Raw genomic sequence first — 14,579 nt, forward strand, 5'->3', positions numbered from 1 at the left:
ATTAGCATGTTATTATGCCACTAAGGATCTCAATCTCATTCTTCATGCGTAGGAAATTAAAAGAGGTCCAAGTGAATTGTAAAATTCCTGCATTTTTTCTCTGAAACTGAAACCAAAGAAAAATCTCCACTATTTTTCCTGTGTTTGCTCCACTATTCTTTTGAACCGAAAGACGCCTAAATATATGAAAAATTTACAGCCATAATAGACTACAATGAAATAATTAGTAAAAGCTCACAAAGAAGGACGAGATACTACATCAAATTATATATGCTCGTATGGAAATAACAAAGGTCATTCCTGGGGTGAACAAAGTAATTTCTAGGGTTGCACGTGCCATATTACTAGTTATGTATAAGCACTGTAATTTAACACCTCAGTTTGTTCCCAACATATGTATAAGCACTTTAGTTTAACTGTTTAACACCTCAGTTCGTTCCCAACATATTTTTTCCCCGTTAAACGGTTCAAGTATCAACCAACTTCGATGCAGTCTGGTCACCCCCTATTTCTTTTCATCGCCTCCAAACTCTGTAGAATTCCCATTCCAGAAGACATTTCTATTATCAGAAGGATCTTGTTCTTCACTGCTTAGAGTGTGAATGTTGCCACCGAACTGTCGGGGCCGCCTTCTCAAGGTATTTCCAGAGCTATGAGTAGTTGTTTGTTGACTTCTATCACCACCAAGAGGTTGGGATTCAGAGCTTGGTCCTGCCAGAGAAGTAATCATAATTTCACTAGTCAGAAGTGGGATATTTTTCATACTACTCTTCAATCACGAAGAATCCAAATAACAGACCAACAAAGAAATATCAGCAGAAGAATCTAAATAAGAAAACATACTGTACTGCTGCGAGCCTTCATTTCCCAGTTGATCAGGATGTGATGGGGTGGGATTTCCTCTCAAGTAGGACAATGGATTCACGTATGATAACGCTGCCCCCAGAAAACCCCAACCACGTGACTTGTCTGAATCCACAGTGCGATCCAGATCACTGGATGGCAGTGACGATTGGTGCCTTGCCACTTTAACAGATTGACGATTTGGAACGACAACAAGGGCCTGGCGGGTTTCAATACCCAGCTCATACAATGTGGTTTCCATATCTGAACAAGAATTTGACAATCAGTTAGATCCAACAATTCAACAGTATGATCTGAAGTTAGTACAATGAAGTATGAGCTTCTAAATAGAAAGTCTTGTATAAAATCACAACATGGATGTTTGTTAAAAAAAGTGATGCAATCTCAGCACACAAGTAAAACACAATGGGACCATACCCGAAACACCTTATTCAAGTTTACATCATTAGAGTCAAATGCCCAGGAAGTTAAAGTTAACCTCAAGAGGGGGATTCACATGCAGAATTTTATTTTGAAGTCTATATGAAAAGAATACTTATCTGAACTAATAGCAAGAAAGAGTTCAAGCATACATGACCAGCTTATGGACCAAATGAAAGCCTTACTTCATAGTTCATACTATCATTCATACCAAGTAGATGGTGCATTAGAATGTGTGGCCGTGTGCAACCAAACGTTAAGCAAATAAATGGATTAACACTCTATGCCTATATAGCGCAAGTCCTGGTAATTCATCAGGAAAGTCCTGGTGAAGCAAAACTTCAAGCCAACCTGTGGTGTATATTTAAGCCAAAAAGACACTCGCGTAGATCTTCAAAATGGTACACAAAATATTTAGATATTTCACATGCAAATGATAATAGTATATTCTCACCAAGAATCACTCTGTTCCTACAAGCAAGACATGATTTTTTTTTCCATGTAATTTCTGTAAAACAAGGCTCAACCTCAATTCTTCCATCTGTTTCCTAATTTTACCCCTCCAACGGTCCACACCAATTCATCCACCTGCGTACCCCTTCGACTGGGACGTCTCCTTTTTCTTTCCTTTTCATTCCACAGTAACTCCTTGCCTCCCCTATCCTTTCGCCTTCTCCTTTTCTCTTCCACAGCGAGGTTCTTCCTCTTTCCTTTTCTCAATGGCAGACCCAGAAATCCCCAGCAGTGAGGAGAGAGAAGTCTGCTTGTATCGTACTGAGTAGTAGGTACGTAGGTAAGCGTAGATTAATTTGATTAACGAATGGTTGCCCCCCCCCCCCCCCCCCCCCCCCCCCCCCCCCCCCCCCCGACTCCCCCCTAAACGATGTGCTCGAGGCTTGAAGCCCACACGCCCAGCTGCAGATTAATTTGATTGAGGAATAGTACGTACTGCAGCCCATTACTAGTTGGTCAAAACGGCCTGTTTAGTCTAGGGAATCCTCATCGTCTATCCATTGTTTCAGCGCCGAGGCGACACACAACCCTCGCTGCGTGCCTGTCTCTTGGGTAGTTATAGGAGAAGGGCTGGGCGCAGACGGCACTGCATACCCGATCCTGATCGACGGCCGAAGCAGTCACGTTCCGTCCCCGTCGGGCGACCATGGCGATGCTCACGAAAATCCTACAGTCAGTCTCTGCTTCATTGATTTGTATCATACATGTTACAGGTCTACATCAGGCAGCAGCAATTTCATGATTTAGATGAAATTAGTTAGGTTAGTGATTTCTTCTTTTATTCTGGCGTACCAGTATTGCAAATTAGTCATGATGCATTGGTTATATAATTTAGATTTAATTTTTCATAAATTGTGTTTGTATTTGTGTAGTCAAGAAGATGAAAACAGTATATTTTTTGTCTATAAATAACACATTTGATTTTCTGGGTAGTCAAGAACCCGAATTTAAAAAAATACAAATGTAACCTATTTGCGTTGCCCCGCTGATTGTAAGATATATCAAAAGCATTCAATATATCAAAAGCAACTGCCAACTGGTGAGAAGATTGCGTGTGGGCTAATAACTGGAGGGGCAAAATCGTCCAAGCCACAGCAAAAATTGCGCTGCAAGTCGCTGCTTTGGTCTTAGCAAAGGAAGATTTGCGCCTTCCTTTACGGATCGGAAGGAATGGTTAGGATAAGTAATGGTGAAGAGTAGAGGCAGAGGGGAAGAATACCTGATAGTACAAAAATCTATCTACAAAAACTATTACCGCATATATTTTACAAGTTATTTCTCATAAAATTAACTAGTCCTAAGTCTTACTAACTCTGTACCATTTATAAAGCATGCGAGCATTTCAATTTTTCTTCCTATTATGAAGTGTGCCTTGTGAATTTAATGCTAGCTTCTCTCTGCCCAAGTTTATTTACTCTCTTTGCTGGGAATTTATACACAGCTATCAATGATACACATCATTTATCATCATTTCAAAGAAAATGCAATGACACACAACAAATAATTTCCCCCACTGGTAGTAGGAACCACGTTTTGTGCAACATGCAAGCACACTTTTTTATTATAAAGAAGCTTATCATAGATTTCAATCCAGGAGGCAAGTTATTGCTCATTTGCAGCTAATTAACGACTAATAACAAAGAACAAGCCCTCGTCCATGCAAAAACTGAAGACTGAGTTAAGTCCCTTGAAGTAGAGAACTGAATGGGATTGATCTCTGGTCAATATGCAGGATAAAACAAAGCTTTATATTCTAAATATGTCCATAGGTGCAGGGTGAAGATTCAGTACCTTGTTCCGTGAACACTTTTCTAGGATAAAGCATTGCAAGATTATATGATCCAATCCCACTACCTTGGTTTTCATCCACAAAAGTCTTCACCTTCCTTAAAACATCTTCTTTTGTCAGTTTAATCTGCAGGCTAGGTCCATCAGGCATACGAATGGCCAGCTGAATATCATCTTTCTTTGCAGAATCTGTGGTCACTTCAATAGCTCTGCTAGTAGTTGCCTTATCTTGTTCCACAGGCAACTGTGGAGTACTCCTAGTTGGTATGCTAGAAGCTGGCTTGGAGGGAACTTTAGTGCTATTCCCATCCACCATATTCTTCCTTTTTGGCGAAGGTGTACTGCCTGTCTGATTTGGATCTGTGGAACTGTCCACATTTGAGCTTGCTGGAAAATCTGGCAATAGAGCCTGACATGCTGAATCTAGCTTTTCCTCAGCGGTTATGTTGCATGGAGCTGAATCTGATTTTGGGATTTCACTTGTCTTGAGAAGTTCCTGGTGCATATGCAAGCAGTGAGTTATCCCTTCTCTTTCTCATGCACTATACCGAACAAAACTTCATTCAACTGAAAGGTAGCAGACTATGGACAGACAAACTTACAGCATGGCTTGTGCTACTAGGTGGTTGTGCTACCAAATCAGTAGAATTAGCAAACCCACGGACTGCAGAAGACTCTGAGGATTGACCTGATGAATTGGAATGATTTTCTGAAGTAGATGAACCGTCTTCACCAGGCATAGTTGTCGAAGCAGTATTCGCAGGTTCAGACATTCTTGAAGCAAGTGATGCAGCTAACAGGGTTGCCGCTGTCTCCTAAAAAGATCCCAAGTAGCTCGTATTTAGCAAATCTATAGCACTACTGCACTAGTGTGAAGAATAACCCAACAAAGATCATACAGTAACAACTAACAAAATTATAAGATTTCCTATGGTTCCTCTGGAGAGGAAGACCACTCTTATTTTCTTTTTTCAAACATACTTTTTCCTGTAGTTCAATAAGGAAAGACCAGGTTTGATGTAACAGTACACAAGTAAAAATCTTAAACAATACAAGAATGACGCTTTGTCACTGTTGTTATGGAACCAAAACATCTCAAGCGGAATCTAAGGAGGTCAGATCACCCATGAGTATATTACTGAATTTTAATAAAAGAGTCGCCTATCATCTTAGATTGATTAATATACTTTCTCTGACCCATGCACATGAACATTAATAATACTCCAGATTTGTACCACATATTTTTATTATAGTGATATGATTATAAAGTCATATCATTTGGCATGTGGCAGAATTTAATTTAACTTACGAACTCGACAATTAATTGACCAAAACAAAAGAGACAGGAAGAGGCACTATTTATGTCATACCCTCACCGACATAGTTCTATTTGTTGGTACCAAATAGTGCTTTAAGTAGCACATTATTCTATACAGCAGCTTATCGCTTTGTGCAGCTGTAGTGCCTTTAAGAGTTCGCTATGGCCCGCACGAACCTACTATAGCCCCTATATCATGCAGTGTGTATAATTGCAACCCTGGTTTTTCAATCGTTACCCCAAGATTTGACACAGGGACAATACAAATTATAGTTATTCAAGTAAGTAATTTGCTTAGAGATTGACTGATTAACATCATATAATTGCAATTATACCTAGGCAAGCTGCACCTACCATTTCTCCGGTATCTTATCTAATAGAACTTTCCTGCCATTTGAACTCTGCCACTCAAAGTGATAAAAAGAGTGCAAGTATAGAAATGAATGCAACTGAAAATAACTACGGAACAGGCTTGTAATAAACTTTAACAACAGATCTATATTTTACAGTTTATATACCTGCAGTTGAAGTGCAGCCCAAGCTTTATCAATGCTTTCCTTAAGATCTTCTGGGCTAATATACCCCTCTGCCAGAAGACTCAATTAAGCACTGGTCCAAACTGTCACTTAACGAAAGATAGTTTCCACAAAGAAAATTGGAAGCATAGTTGTATTCATACCATGATTCCATAGCATAGCACCACTCAGTCCAACGACAGATATACTTGGGACAGACTTCTGTGGATCTGATTGAGAAAAAGTCAAGGATGAAACTGCACAACCAAAGTAGAACATTGTGATTATAGATATGAATAAACAAACGGATTCTTCATTAGCTGCAAGACCAGTTCCATGGTTGCTAAGATGAGATACATCATACAAGTACCAAAATAGCTGCGCGAAAAAATGCATGAAATATACTGAAACTATGACAAGTACGAGGGCAGGTATAGACGTATAGCACCCACATTATAACTATAGCAGTGAATAAGCAAATCCAACATGATCAGAAGGACTCTGGGATGGGAACATTAGATGGTTCGTTTTTGTGTTGGCAAGACCTGTATCGTGGGATTCTACTACTGTATGATGTTGGTAGGGTCATAGATCGAACAATGTGGTCTCAAAACCATATGAGTCTAGCTAAAACATATGTATCAACATAAATTAGATACTATGTAGGATTGGGAATGGAAAGGTTCCAATGGATTTGGATCATTTGGCATGGACACATCTCGACAACCATACATGGATTGTACGATATATGTCCGATAATCAATTAGAAGATCAGATGAGACCAAAAAAAAAGGATGATTCATTTCTTCAAACCTCACTAACAAAGTGCCAAAGGCCTAACCACCAAAGTGTAGTAGTACTGCTGGGTTAGTCCGACTACATATAATGCTTGAATTAGGGAATCAAAACAAAGTAACTGAGGACTGGTCATTTTGGGCAAAACAAGAACGATACCCCAAGAGGGCAATATGTAGATCCATCGCACATGAGGACTAGTCTTTACGCGAATTTTTTTTTGTGGTGTTACATAAATATGATACCAACATATTTATGACAGCAAACCATTTCTCTGTTTTTGCCATGGAAATTTTGAAGAACTACTTCAATTCGTGATAAATTATTTTATGTTTTTCTATCAAACCACTAACTCTCCATGATGTCAGTATGATGTGACTAACATGTTTCGCGATCGAAAGGAATTGTGAACTAAGGCTTATAGATGAAGACTGTCAAATATTTAATCTAGAGCTGTAAATCAATAGTATGCTGTCAATCCAGCAGCTAATCCAGAGCAATCATCACCACAGTATGATAACAAATATGTGTGTGCAAGGATACAGATAGCTGAAAATTGAAGCGCATCAACATCGCCTTGTTTTAGTTGCAAGAATATGCAACATCTGCTTATCACTGCAGCCACCTGCGAATACCCCACATAAGCAATTTGCTAATTCAATATGTAAATCCACAACAGAAAATAATCTTCTGTACAAGGAAGGAAGTTTAAGGGAACCCACATGTTCATCAACCAATGTAGACTGTTCCAAACTACTTGAGGTTTCATCTTGACCTGAAATGAAACAATAGATGTCCTGTCAATAGACTGGACTACATTCAAATAGTAGAATATCAGTCCAGACAGGATTGTACTGGATAGTATATTTTCTTTATGCAGAACAATCATGGATATTGCCTGTCATTGTCAGGCTACCAAAAAGGATGACATAGATAGCATATCTACAAGATGTTGAATTCAACAACAAACTCACCTGATATGTAAATTACAAAGAGTTTTTTCTTCCTTCTTGATTGATTAATTGCATCTGGAATCGAACCTTTGTACGTCAAGGAATTAATTGTGATTTCCATCTACAGCTAGAGAAAAAGAAAGAGTATGATGACATGGACACGGGATCATGTCCAAATACCAAGAATAGATTAAGAAATGAGAGTTGGCCACATTAATTATTGAAGGATATTTTCGTTACAAACTGTCTCTTAGAGATAGTGAAGTCAACATAATTAGATATTTTGCACACCTTTCTTCTCCCTTTCCTTTTTCTATATTGGTTATGGTTAGGAACTATAAGACTACCCATAGTGGGAGTAACATAGATGACACCTAAGAAGAAGAAAAGATGATGTGGCAGCTAATTAATGAGGAGAGAGACAAATTGAATAACATAGCTAGTTACTCACACTATGAGTAACATCACACATATCAAGGCAAGATGTGTCTATAGCCTAATAAATCAAGTGTTGCATGTTACCACACATATGTTACTCCCCACTATAGAGGTAGTAACATAGACTAGTAACATATGCATGTTACTAGTCTAAGTTACTCCCCACTATGGATAGTCTAAGGTCTTCCACAATTATGTTACTATGCATAGGGCAATTCACTAGTTGGTCAACAAAAGTTTTCACATGTAACTAAAAGAATCTCCAACAAAAAACACATATACATTTCATTCTAGTAACCAAACACGAGTCAAAATCGCTAGATTTATTACAAGGGGCACGAAAAGGGGTCGAATCATGTTCCCACGGTCTATGCCTCCTAAATGTTCATTTCCACCCTATTAAATGATACGTACATACAAACAAAACAGAGGTGGCAAAGAACATCACAGACTCGTTAAACTTGATTAAAAAGTCGGGGCCAGGCAGGAATATGCGCAGTAATCTAATCGAGGCAAAGCACAGAGGGAGCCAATAACTAAACCCGGACCAGAAAGATAGCTCAAGAACTCAGCGGAACACTGACACTGGTCAACCGGGGATTACCAAGATATATAGGCAGACGGTATTAGAAAGATCGCTCGGGGACAGAGTGGAACTCCAAAGACGCAGAAGGTAGGCGCGTCAAGCACATCACAATTTATCAGAATCGCATGACAGTTGTTGCAAATTCGCGGTTATTCTAATCGACTACCGGAACGGAACTAGGCTCTACCACCAAGAACGGATCGCCGAAAACTATTGGTGAAGAACTCAGCGAGGGGAGTGGGTGCTGACCAGTTGAAGACTTACAGGGGAAGGCCGATCCGGTCCTGAATCCGGGGGAGGGAGGGGGGATGGAAGGGCGAGTGGGGCGGCGGAGTAGCCGACGAGCAGGCGGCTTCTTGGACCGGCGATGGTGGGCAGCCGACTGGTACGAGTCTCTCAGAAGAAGACAGAGATCGAGATGGAATGAAGCTATGGGAGAGGATGAGGCTGTTACGCTGGCCCAAGACGACGAACCCGATGAGGTGTAGGGCTAGAACTGGGCCGGGTTCGGGCTGGCCCTGATTCATCTGAACGAGGCCCGGCCTGGTGAGCTATTATTCACTGTCGTTGACCCGCCGAACCGCGTACGAGCCACACGCCCAGGCGACCACCTTACCCACTCCCAAAATGTCCCCGCCGAGGCGCCTCGCCGTGCTCTGCTCCCACCTCCGGCCCGACGGCGCGGAGCCTCCAGCCGAGAATGAGCGGCCGGCCGGGCAGCAAACGGTGATATCTGCCTCTCCGTGCGGCGACGACGGCCGCGGCGCGGTGGCCGGTCGCGTGGGGGATCGGGAGGCGGAGAGCTGCGTCTTCTGCCGGATCATACGCGACGAGGCGCCGGCGTTCAAGGTGCGTCGGGCCCTTCCTCCGTCTTCCCGTTTGTGTTGGTTGCTGCCGCCACCGCGCTCGCGAGTCCTCTCTGCTGCACGGTCGCCTCAAAGAGGGATTACATGGCAGCTTCGTTCAGACCTTCACTTATCCAAATTGTAAACACGAAGCTTGCTCTACGACAATGCGTAATCTAAGAAACCTCTAATTCTGTGTCGCCATAGACAGTAAATATTCGTAGTTAAGGTGCTTGTACATGAATTGAATAACGGCCATAATTGGATGAATTCATTAAGCATCCATTTTTTCCATTACCTATTTAGTGAGGGGCGGCCGGTTCATTGCTTTGAACAGCTTTGTTTGTGTAATTTGCAGCTCTACGAAGATGATGTATGCATTTGCATATTGGATTCCCATCCATTGGCTCTTGGGTAAGCTGATCCCTTCTTTCACCCATATTTGTCAAATTATATGGTTGGAAGTTTTTGACGACCAATATCTTGGGAGGATTATAGAGCATTTCCAGATTGGGGTATAAATGCTTGTCGTTGCTTGGAAGAATATTTTCTATCTCCTTGATTTTAAGAATTACATGAGTATGTAATGTTGATTGATTTATGCCTTCGCTCAAAACTGGCAAAATGTGTGCAGTTCAACTTTTGCTATAGTATTTAGTACTTTTTGGGCATCTCTTAGGCCATTTCCTTTTGTGGAGTATGAGGCCAAGAGTCTCATCTGGCAATCTTTTCTTGAACCTATTGAATTTTATGCACCAACCAATAGAACCAAAAGTTTGAACTAATGGAGAAGGTTGGACAATCCTCATAAAATTCAATAGATTCGACCTGCAGAACCAAGTTTGCAGGTTCAGATTACAGCCCTATACATAATGCATAAAGTATTTTCATCCATCAATGATCATAAAGTTTTATGACAAGTGTCTGAACTTTCTATCCGGTGGATTGCTACAATTTATAATTCAATACAAATGCATTCATTGCAGCATATCAATATTTAATTTCAAAAATAAATCTTGGTTTTTTTACATGATTCACAGCCGCTTTAATTTATTTGCCGGATCTTCACAGTTAATTTACCGAAAAAGGCTTTCGCCTCGCTTTATATATAAAGCAAACCACTAGAGCCAACGAGTTCAACAAAGATCCAAACCACATGACACACACACACGGTAGCACACGAGCAAAGTACAGAGCTTAATGCTGAGGGCACAGCTCAACAAGCCCAAAAAAACTAAAAGCATCATACAGCGGCCACGGCAAAGCCACAACCACGGCCATTCAAAGTATGAAAGTAAATTAGAGGGAAATGTGGAGAAGAGTGAGTCAGTGAAATGCATTTAGATTTGTCTCTCTACATTTGGTATGCCTCTTTATACTTTTAAACACTAGTTTACTAAACAAAGGAGCTTTTATCATATTTTCTTGCCCAAGAAACACTACTAAACGAATAGTGACCAACACATTTTCCTGCCAAATAAGGTTTTAGCAATTGGTTGGTTGGGTGGAAGGAACATAATATATCTTAGTAAACCATACTCATTCATTTGTGCTGGCTTTAAATTCAATTCAATTAGCAATGTGTAGCTTACTAGATGCACAGGTTAATCTCCCTTGAATTTTCTCTCTTGAATCACCATTCATCTTAATTGTCATGCGCTTAGTTAATTTTTTTCCTGGTTAAATGAGTGTTAACCTATACTTGTTTGTTCATTTTATTTTCCATTTCTTAAGTGATATTGTCTCCTTGTCATTTTCACATCTTCAGGCATTCGTTGATAATTCCAAAATGCCATTTTTCATCTATGGAGGTCACTCCACCTCATGTAAGTGTTTTATTACTATAATATACATGATATTGTTTCTAGGAAATTATTGTTTCTCGATTTGAAGCGGAACCTGAGCAAAAAAAATACCCTATTTGGTATTTGATTTTCTTTTGATATTTTCTCTGCAAGTAATATGTAGTAGGTAAATAACATCCATTCTGTCATCTTGACTTTGCATTTAAGTGGGCTCATTGATTGGAAAAATGTCTCCTGCTTCCAAAATAAAATGGAACAAATAGTATCGTATGCCACATCCAAATAGGTTTTCTTCTTAGGGGCCAAACGAATCAAAATGCTGCGGTATTTATTCCATGAGCTGACTACCAATTTACTCTTGCATTAGTTTTTCGCATATCTCAAAGTTTGTTGTATGAAAGCTTAATTTTAGATTCTAAATTATATTTGAGCACAAAAATTTCGAGATACCACATCCGAATCTTTGTAGCGGATTGAAGACAAAACAGATGACATGCAACCTTTTTTTTGTTATTTGCCATTTGTGGAAGCTACTTAACTAGCCAAATAGTCATGCCTAGACCTGATGTTACTAAGGGAAATCTGATGATCAACTGGTAGATTCATTTCGTAACTACTATTGGACCATTCCTCCACATGCCTCCGGGCCTGTTGGTTCCTTCTGATGGCGTGACATTTTTAAACTATCTCATGTATTCAGACAAATTTCTTCCTCTCCATTGCTAGAGGCGACACTGCCCTTTTTTGGAGTGATCACTAGTCTGATCAACTCCTGTGTAGAAGATTTCTGAGGCTGCATTCTTTTGCCCTTGATAATCTGTCGCCGGTCCATGAGGGTTGATGTGATTAAAGGATGCATTTTAATCAGGCGAAAAGCATCTCAATGAAATAAGTAAAAAAATGCACAAAGCAAGCTAGAAAGTTTGCACCCCCATTGCTCAGTTTCTAGATCATCTACCAGATTAATCATATAATAACGTCTTCTGATGTTGATATCTTGTCTCTGAGCCAGGTCATAGCAGCCATGTGTTCCAAAGTACCTTTTCTGAGCAATGCAATTATGAAGGCTACTGACTGCGGTAGGTAGACTACAAATATTTTCTGTTCGTTGTTGGCATAACTAAATTATATATTTTATTGTAATAGAACTGTCTGTATAAACTGAAGACGCACAGCAGAACTAAAATTTTCATCGCTTGTGTATAACCCAATGAAATACTTTCTCATGACTTATGATCAGTCTCTTGCACATAATTTTGTCCAAATATTGTTGTTTGGACTAAACTTAAAAGAATCAACATAGGCTGTTGAGTTATCCAAAAGGACTTCTCAATTTGTTTTCTACATTAATCCCAAACATGCATATGATTAGGAATGCCTGAGTGTCTTCAATGCCAGATTTATGAGTTGACTAGCTAAAATGGTGCCAAATTTCAATCTTTCAATGGTGGATTACATAAATCTACAGAAGTATGAGAACACTGTCCTGAGATTGAAGTACTTTGCTTCAAAACCGTAATAGAAACCCAAAATGAGAAAATAATCCCTACATTGTATGCATTGAACATAAAGTCGATTTATTTGCTGGTTCCAACTAAATGTGACAGAAAGAAAAAAATACCTCCACATGTACCATTCAACACTCAAACTGGGATAATGTTGAGTTTGACACTATTAATAATAAGCTTTTGCATGAGTAGGTTAGAAATAAAAATAGGTGTGCCACTTCAAGATTAGCAGTGTTTCGATCTGGTACTTGCACAGTTTCTTCCATATGCATAACGCATCTGCATTTGTCAGCATGCACTATGTGGATGACTTAATCTCCAAAGTTCATGTATTTTTTCCCTGAATTTTCAAGAAAACATGAGCACAACTTTCTTGCTTTCTGCACTCTGCAATATATTTGCCATTTTCAGTGTGTTAAAAAGGCACTCAGTTATCCCTTTTGCACAAATAATGGATTGTGTAATATGACTAGTTTTTGCAGTCTGCTATTTTGTATTACGTGCATCTATACAAAACCAATACAATGTATGTGTTATTTACCGCAACATGATTAGTCAATTAGACTTATATCTTAATCTTTCAGAAACGTAGCTCGGCAATTGCGCTGATCTGTTGTGATGCGTCTAAGATGCCATTTGTTATCTAACATTTGCTGATTTGCATATTAATTTGATCTGATTGTCTTGGAACTCAGATGCATTCAACTTGGTCGTCAATAATGGAGAAGCTGCAGGACAAGTTATTTTCCATGTGAGTAATAATATCTCAAACTCAAAGTGCATAGGCTCTATTTTGTATGTCATTGTTTTCTAGTATTACAGCGTTCTCACTTCCATATGATTCCTCTGCATTTGTTTATAATCAACTTTAGAATTATTTACTGATCCTTATTGTGCTTTCAACTATCCACAGACCCACTTCCACATAATTCCTCGTAGATCTGGTGACAAGTTGTGGCCGACAGAGGTATCTTGTCTTCCACATTTCTATATTTCCATTTTCAAAACCTTTAGCCTTAAGTTGGGGCTGTTGGTAGCAAAATAACTTGTCTTATCACCTACTGACATTCTTCATCACAATCACAACTAAAAAATTACAGAGCTTTAGGAGGAGCTCTATTGAGCCAAATGAAACCTCGAGCCTTATTAGCTGCATCAAGGAGCAACTTGATTCTTCAGAAGACTGAAGCTCGTTACCGCATAAGGTGCGATAGAAAGCTGCTTCAGTTGTCCAGTCAAGTACATAATCTGCCTCGGTTGCGTAGCTGAAGTAATCCATGAATTTAACAAATTCGATAAAACAATGGCACTGTAACTACTGTATAATATTCCCCGCAAAAAAAACTACTGTATAATATCTGACAATAAGAGCTAAAGAAGGTGGAGTTATGTCCAGTGCTCAATCGCATGGAGGGGGAAGAGAGAGAGTGTTTGTGTGAGTTATGCTAGTGTTTGAAAAGATGGCTACCTACGCTGTTCGTAGGTGCTCGATGGCCAGCTCTTATTGCCAACTGAGACCAGTTCTTATTGCCAACTGAGACGACGAACTATGTACGGAGCCACCTTCGCGTAGATGATTATATCTTATGGAAAAAATCTAATGAAACTAATTTGGTGTTGTAAATGTTAATATATATTTTTTGATAACCTTGTGCTCGCCCTATATACTCCCTCAGTTTCAAGATAATTAAAGTTCTAGTTTTGTCAAGTCAAATTTCTTGAAGTTTAACCAAACATATAGATAAATATGCTAATGTCTACAACATCAATGCATATAGTATGAAAATATATCTTATGGAAAAAGCAAATGAAACTAATTTGGTGTTGCAGATGTTAAAATATTTTTTGATAAACTTGGTTAAATAAAAAGAGGTTTGACTTGGGACAAACTAGAACTACAAATAATTTGAAATAGAGGCAAAAAAAATTGTGAAATGGAATAGAGGGAATATAACTGTACTGGAACCAATTAAGCCTGATAGCTAGTTTGGTAAAGGCTACGTACAGTTTTGCAGGCGTTTTTTTTTCCTTTTCGTTTATGTTTCGTAATGTTAAACATGTATTAGAAAGTTCCTTGGGTATTTTAAAAATATTCATCTTGTATTAATTTATCGCGTATTAAGAACATGTGCGTGGTCTATTTTAATAAAATATCCGTCGTGTATTAAAAAGTGTTCATGGTGTATTGAAAATTCCATCGTGTATTTAAAAATTCATAGTGTGAAATCAAA

General features: G+C 39.2%; 2 protein-coding genes across 3 annotated transcripts; one reads left to right on the forward strand and one right to left on the reverse strand.

The window, feature by feature from the left end:
* Positions 1-245: 245 nt before the first annotated feature.
* Positions 246-8,632, reverse strand: LOC123096094 (plant UBX domain-containing protein 11). Of its 2 annotated transcripts, none has more exons than XM_044517695.1 (10): positions 8,455-8,632; positions 7,188-7,293; positions 6,936-6,988; positions 6,757-6,838; positions 5,583-5,648; positions 5,422-5,489; positions 4,188-4,400; positions 3,589-4,081; positions 844-1,107; positions 246-711 (listed from the first exon to the last, which is right to left on the reverse strand). In XM_044517695.1, the coding sequence occupies exons 2-10, from the start codon at positions 7,285-7,287 to the stop codon at positions 506-508; spliced, it is 1,545 nt and encodes a 514-aa protein (XP_044373630.1). In that variant the 5' UTR covers positions 7,288-7,293; positions 8,455-8,632; the 3' UTR covers positions 246-505. The 2 variants fall into 2 exon arrangements, with proteins under 2 accessions (XP_044373630.1, XP_044373631.1); XM_044517696.1 differs by having other exon boundaries at positions 7,188-7,287; positions 8,455-8,627.
* A 113-nt stretch (positions 8,633-8,745) lies between these two features.
* LOC123096095 (adenylylsulfatase HINT3) lies at positions 8,746-13,743 on the forward strand. Its single transcript, XM_044517698.1, has 7 exons — positions 8,746-9,039; positions 9,394-9,449; positions 10,804-10,861; positions 11,853-11,919; positions 13,044-13,099; positions 13,262-13,315; positions 13,449-13,743. Exons 1-7 carry the CDS (start codon positions 8,818-8,820, stop codon positions 13,533-13,535), a joined length of 600 nt encoding a protein of 199 aa, XP_044373633.1. The 5' UTR covers positions 8,746-8,817; the 3' UTR covers positions 13,536-13,743.
* Positions 13,744-14,579: the final 836 nt, after the last annotated feature.

This window comes from Triticum aestivum, chromosome 4D (genome assembly GCF_018294505.1).
Source record: "Triticum aestivum cultivar Chinese Spring chromosome 4D, IWGSC CS RefSeq v2.1, whole genome shotgun sequence".
Taxonomy (NCBI): Eukaryota; Viridiplantae; Streptophyta; class Magnoliopsida; order Poales; family Poaceae; genus Triticum; species Triticum aestivum.